Here is a 6,589-nt window from a genome sequence, read left to right on the forward strand (position 1 = left end):
CAAATAACTTTTTGATACCAATGTTAAAAAAAAAAAGGCAAATCTTTCACAGCATTTTTATTGCCTATTTACAATCTCAAATCAAATGGTTTACAACTTTGCGTTCTGAAACTATACAGTGTAAGAAAACACTAGCCTGGCAAAATTATGCTTTTATGACAATGACAGGGATGAGTTACAGTTACTCTAGTTAAACAGTAATGGCTCCACAGATGCTAGGAAAAAGCTATTGTACAACATGTTTTGCTACCATAAGCATGTCACCTGCTAGCTCCACCATGGTACATATAAGAGCATGTTAGCATTTCTTTATGAGTATTAATTATTTTCAAGGATTATAATTGGACCATAAACATTCACTTGGGGATAAAATATAAGTATGCAGGCTTTAAAAAATGCCTTGAGAAATTCTCAACCAGTTTTGTATATCTGGATTTCAGAAGCAAGTTTATGAGAGATAATATATAATTTGTTTCTGATCTTGTAGGACTCAAAAATGGCCTGTGTTCTTCTTATGGTCTATACGAATTTGCAGCAGATAAATTTAGTGATATTTACAGACCCAGAAATCCTCCAGCCCACTGCTGGCTATCAGGAAATAATAATATTTAGACACAGATTATGTGTTACACAAATGGAAATGGCAGGAGTTTCCTATGCATCTTGGCAAGCTGCCCCTGCACCCACCCATGGTCCCACTCACTCCTGAGGTGCTGCTCAAGGACACTAGCACTGGTTGTACAACCCACCTCCGTTCGCTGAATTTAGTCTCGCAAACCAGCTGCTGAGATGGAAATTTAATCTAAGGGTTGTTTTCTATTGAAATAGGTGAGGAACACAGTGACCATGAGCTCTTGCACGGGGAGTAGAGCTGTAATGCACGTTATAGATGTGCTGGACTTGGGCAAACTGATTACACTCACCTCAGCAAGAAAATGCAGGAACTGAGGTAAATAACATTACTAAATGTATGACACTACAATCATTTGCTCTAATTCCCGTTACAGAAAACTTTACCTATTATACACTGTCAGTAAATATGGGAGGATTTAGGTCAAAGTGTATTGTCTGACTTACTTTCTTAGCATGGCAATTTTCATAAATAGAGTATGAAGAACAGAAAAAAAAGGTGCTAACTGGTTGTGTAAAATCAGAGTCAACTAACCCAGTTCTGCTTTTTAAAAATCGTTGTAAGTCAGAAGCAAGACTGTTTGAATTACTGGAATTTCAGTGAGGTAAAACACCTCCAAAGAGAAGAACCACTGCTAAAAATCAAAGTGGACATTTACTTGTGTCTCAAAGATCACGGTTTTTAGTGAGGGAAAATTTTCCCAAGTCTTTGGCTCAGCTACTTTTTTCTAAACCTTCTCAGTCCAGCCAGATGGAGTATGAATGAAGATCAGACATTATATATTTCATTCTCCAGCACTGAATCTGCTCTATCTTACTCAATATTAAAGCCCTGCTAAGGCCTTAGGCAGCAGTAGCTGACCCTTTGTATTAAGACCTCCTCTGCAGTGGATGCCTCAAGCATATGCCTCTGGATGTATTTTAGCATGGAGATAATTTTTTATTTTGAATATCTGCTCTGGCTTCATATTCCTAAGAAAACACCTCTTGTACCTATTTTTTCATGCCGTGTATTTCCCCCTACTCCTGGCTATAGTGTATTGTTATATTCCACAGAAAAAGCTTTCTTATGTCCATCTTTGTCAAAACTCTAGGAGCCACTTAAGCATCACTTTAAAGGGCTCTTTATCACTCAGATGAGTTTTCCCCTAATTGTATCCTGTAACTCCAAAAGAGGTTTGGGAACATACTTTGTATGAAAGATGCTATAGAAAACAAAAGTTGCATTGCTAGTGGTTCTGCTTTTATATTTCCATCCAGGTAACTCTCTGCACACCAATTTGCTTTCTCTTTTCCTTTTCCTCCTGGGGCTAGTTCCTGGGACAGAGCTGTCTTCAAATAATTTAATTATCATGTGGCATACACCTTTTTCGTCCCCCCCTGAAATGGTGCGTGATGCCTTTGGTTTACATCACTTGTTGGAAAACACTCCAAAGCATTGAAAAACTATTAAATTGTTACAGTATTGGATGCCAACACACAGGGCTATTAGTCTAATTCATCCTTCAGATCAAAGCCCACACAGGCAGCTCTCCTGCCTACAGCTATTTTCCTTTTACTTTCCTGCTTGACAGTAGTCCCTCATATCCCTCTGTTCTACTTTCTTTGAACATACACATTTTCCTTTAGTCATGGAAATATAATTTATGTCTATTATACTGTATTATAGATTGCAGATCAGGACAAGCATGCATTACTGCCTGGAACGTCTGTTTATTATACGTCGGGTTTCTAAAAATAAATAAATAAGAAAGCCACCCTGCTTCGCTGGGGAGAGAAAAACATGAAGGGGGAGGACTCGGGGGGCTGGGGGGGAGCCGCACTCTGTTCTCAAAGTTTAATTTCCAAGTAGAAACCTTGAAGCATGATTTATTAACATCATGCTGTTTGCTTTTGTCACGTTGTGGATGTGGCGGGGGGAGTGCTGGCCCCTCTCCAGCCCAGACCACCCAGCGAGCTGAGCGGAGCTACCAGCGGTGAACACCCCGGTTCAAAGGTTCACCCCCAATTCACCAGCTCCATCAGTCGCCTCGTTCCGCCACCCCATTGGAGGCAACAGCAATAACAAAAATAACAACCCCCAAAAAAATACTATCCTAACAGACGGGCTGTCTGGGACGCGAGAAGTGCAAAAACAATCCCCACCCCATCACAGAGAGTATGTGTGCATGGAGGAGAGAGAGCGTGAGGAGGGGGGAGAGAGGGAACGAGACCGACAGAGGGGAGGGAAGAAGGGAGGAGGGAGTCCAAGCTCTGAGAAACATCACTCCATCTCTCTCACTCCACAGGAGCTGAGCAAGGAGCAGGACGATGTTTGACAACACGCAGTACCCCTATAACTGCTTTAATTATGATGCAGATGATTATCCTACCTGTAGTTCTGATGAAGAGAAAAAATTCACCAGACCAGCATACAGGTAAGATGAAGTTTTTCCAAGTCCCCCCATCTCTGGGGAGGTTTCTGAGCTCTGGGATGGTGGGATCACAGCTCTCGGTGGAGCGCGGGACATCTCCCCCGGCGTGTGCAGTGGGTCTGGCCCCGGCGCAGGCACCACAGCGGGCAGAGGTTCCCCCATTCCGTGTTTGAAGTGTTCACAATTTGTTTCCTCCTGTGCGAGGTCACAGCATCTCTGGCATGCCAATGAGCCACCAGACCTCAGATGGTCTCCTCCGACCCCCAGGAGCCCCGGGAGAGGAGGAATTAAATGTGCAATGTGCCAACGGGGGAATCGGGTACAGATCCGGTGAGGTGGGAAGATTCGCAGTGTAGATGTTTGCAGGGGCAGATAAGGTCCTTTCCACAAGCAGGCAAGGTCTCCAGTGACAGTGTCTCTGAGCCTGGTCTGTCTCACTGCAGCCTTCCAGCTCAGGGAAACTTTTCTGACAGGGTTTGAGAGGAGGGTGATCTTTCTGTAATCCTCCTGTATCTAAGCACTCTCCACTGAGTGCCAAGGCAAACAGCCCGGTTGGGACTCAATTGCCTGGAAGTAATGTCTGTGTATCACCCCGGGGGCTCAGGGCAGAGAGGCAGGACCACGCTTGGGGCTTATCCCTGGGACATCTCGGGTCAGGGCACAGATCCACCAGGAGAACTTTTGGCAGCGGGATATAGGCACACATGTACCCGTGTGGTCCTAAAAACTGAGTATGTGAGTGAGGTGATGGTGTAACAGCAAGTTTTCCTTTTTTTAGCTACATTGCCCTAATTGCGATGGCCATCCAGCAAAGTCCTTCCAATAAAGTCACCCTCTCTGGCATTTATGACTTTATCATGAAGAAATTTCCATACTACAGATCAAATCAAAGAGCCTGGCAGAACTCCATCCGACATAACTTATCACTTAACAGTTGTTTTGTAAAGGTAAGATCAGTAACTGTATATTTACATACACACTGTGCATGGCTAAAAAAATATATTCAGGAATAATCTCATTGCTAGGAAAGAAGGGAAACGAACAGCTGAGATGTGAATCACTTAAAATCTCTCTGAGTTGTCAGTTATAGAGATGATAAAGAGTATGTCCTTGTCTGATGCGTGCTAATAGATAACAAATTGAAGAGGATGCAGTTTACATCCTACTCATATAATGAAAGAGAATAGGCTTACAAGTCTTGTCATGTGTGTTTACACCATTCTTGAATGTAAATGAATGCAGATGTTTAGCGGCAGCATCTGTAACACATACAAATACTGAACTGCCTTTAAATAAATACAGGTTCCCAGAACAGAAGGGAATGAGAAGGGTAAAGGAAACTATTGGAGCTTTGCAACGGGATGTGAATCTATGCTGGATCTCTTTGAAAATGGAAATTACAGGCGAAGACGGAGGAGGAGGAACGTGAAAAGGGAACATAAGGAGCAGAGACCAAACAGAGGGAAAAGTCCTTCATCCCCTGATATGTCTTCTATGGACTCTGCTTTAAACAACGTTTCCTCTTCTGAAAGTAAACACGGAAGAATTGAATCAGGACCAAGACTACTGGAGCCTCGTGGGTTTGCTTCAAACAGCATGACCAACAGGCAAAGCCTAAGCAATTCCTCCTTAGCAAAATCGGATTCTGAAATTAAATTCAGCATCGATTACATTCTTTCAGCCCCCGACCCTTTGCCTGTCCTGAGATCTCAGTATAACATGCAAGAAAATAAATATAATCTACTGGAGACCCAGCAAATTAATCTCCAGTTCTGGACAATGTGATGTTATTTATTCGTGGTAACAAAGTCTGAGTTGCCGTGTATTCAGCAGCCTCATGTCACTGAAAATCAGCCTCCTGCCTCCTTTTTTTCTTCCCGAGCAGTACTCAGAAAGGGTTACCGATTCATCAGCTGGTACTCTGTCTGTACCCAAAGAACTTTGCTAAGGTTAAAGCATAAATAACAATTACCAATATCGGTTTTCTCTCTGCTGAAATTCATTAAATTCTAGCTTTGTTTTCTAAACTGTCATGGACATCATTTAACACCACAAAGAATTTCCTTTCTCAAGCAGAATCTGACAGATAAGAGACTTGCTTATCACACGTTGCTTTATTAAAGATGAAGTGAATTTGAGTCCACTTTCACTGGTGGAAATTAAAATTAATTCCACTGAAGTATATAGGTCAGAACTTAAGCTGATCTAAAACAGTGTAATTCTGTCGACTTACACTGGCTGAGAATGTAAGGGGGGGTTTGTTTTCTTGAAAGAAATCACAGAAAATCACTCTGTCTTCCCTTATTTTTAATTTTAACATCATGTCTCAAATTGTTGTGCAGCTTTAATTCATCATTAATTAGAAAATGTAGTTATTAATAAGTGTTTAAAGTATTTTTTTGATATTCAGGGAAGAGTTGTTTAAACTGTTGAAATGAAGTTGTATTCAAAATAATTCTACGAAAGCTAATTACAAGGCTGTTGAACTCTGGTAGACTGTGAGGGGTAATGTGACAGAGCCATAGGGCCTCTTAATGCCTTGGTTTTAAAAAAAAAAATCCCTTGTACTATCAGAAAGCTTCCTGAGATGCTGCAGGGAAGTCCTTGAACATATTTCATTTAGCAAGTGTGAAGGGACACATGGCTTTGCCTGAAGCTGCGTCCAGCGTTGACCAAAGCCAGAATTCCACCTACTTGCTTTGTGACAAGTTGTATATTCCTATAAATAGATTTTTATTGATCCTTCTTGCAAGCAATTACCAAAGTGGTACTTGATACGATTTCAGCAAAGCTGGTGAGATTTATAATTTACAGATAGCAATGTTAGATCATGAGCTCCGTTTCATTACCATTTACATGCAGGGGGGTATTTCAGAACAGAACCTGATGGACAATGATAAACTGTAACGAGCATTTAAGAAGTTGCTTTTATACAACTTGTTCACGATAAATTGCTTCCCAGTACCTAATGGCAGCATTAGTAAAGACTCCACAAAATCTTGGTTTTGGCTGGGCTACTACAATCTTCACCTACTGCAGATAAAAGAAAAAAGAAAGACAAGGGTTCTGGTGGTTTTAAGCAATTATATACAGAGAGATAAAATTATCTTTGCAACATGAACTAAAGGTAAATGAAGGTATATGAGATAAGAATAAGCAAAATTGTTCTAGAGGTACGCTCAGGCATGACTTGAATTTTTATGCAGAAGCTTTGACATTTCACTAAGTTATTTTACATTGTGTCTAATATATACTGTACATTTATACTATATATTCTTATATATTGTTATTGAGAAAGGCAGCAATATCACTGCACTTATATGTTGTAAAAATGCATGATATATGTTGTCATGATGCTGAAACTCCTGCCATATACTTAAAATATACATCAGTGGTATTTCACACTGATCAGTAATAAATGCTCATTTTTTGCAAAACTATAAAACTTGCTATTTTCAGGCGTTTCCATAGCATGCAAAAGTTTTTGCTTCTTTTTCAGAAAAGACAAAATGGAAAATCATGTCAATTACACACTGCATGTCTTC

The 6,589-nt window shown here is 40.8% G+C and overlaps 1 protein-coding gene across 1 annotated transcript; it reads left to right on the forward strand.

Annotated features, from left to right (window-relative positions):
* Window positions 1–2,940: 2,940 nt before the first annotated feature.
* Window positions 2,941–4,829, forward strand: FOXL3 (forkhead box L3). Its single transcript, XM_068423928.1, has 3 exons — window positions 2,941–3,047; window positions 3,823–3,991; window positions 4,347–4,829. The coding sequence occupies exons 1-3, from the start codon at window positions 2,941–2,943 to the stop codon at window positions 4,827–4,829; spliced, it is 759 nt and encodes a 252-aa protein (XP_068280029.1).
* Window positions 4,830–6,589: the final 1,760 nt, after the last annotated feature.

Source organism: Nyctibius grandis, chromosome Z, assembly GCF_013368605.1.
Source record: "Nyctibius grandis isolate bNycGra1 chromosome Z, bNycGra1.pri, whole genome shotgun sequence".
NCBI lineage: Eukaryota > Metazoa > Chordata > Aves > Nyctibiiformes > Nyctibiidae > Nyctibius > Nyctibius grandis.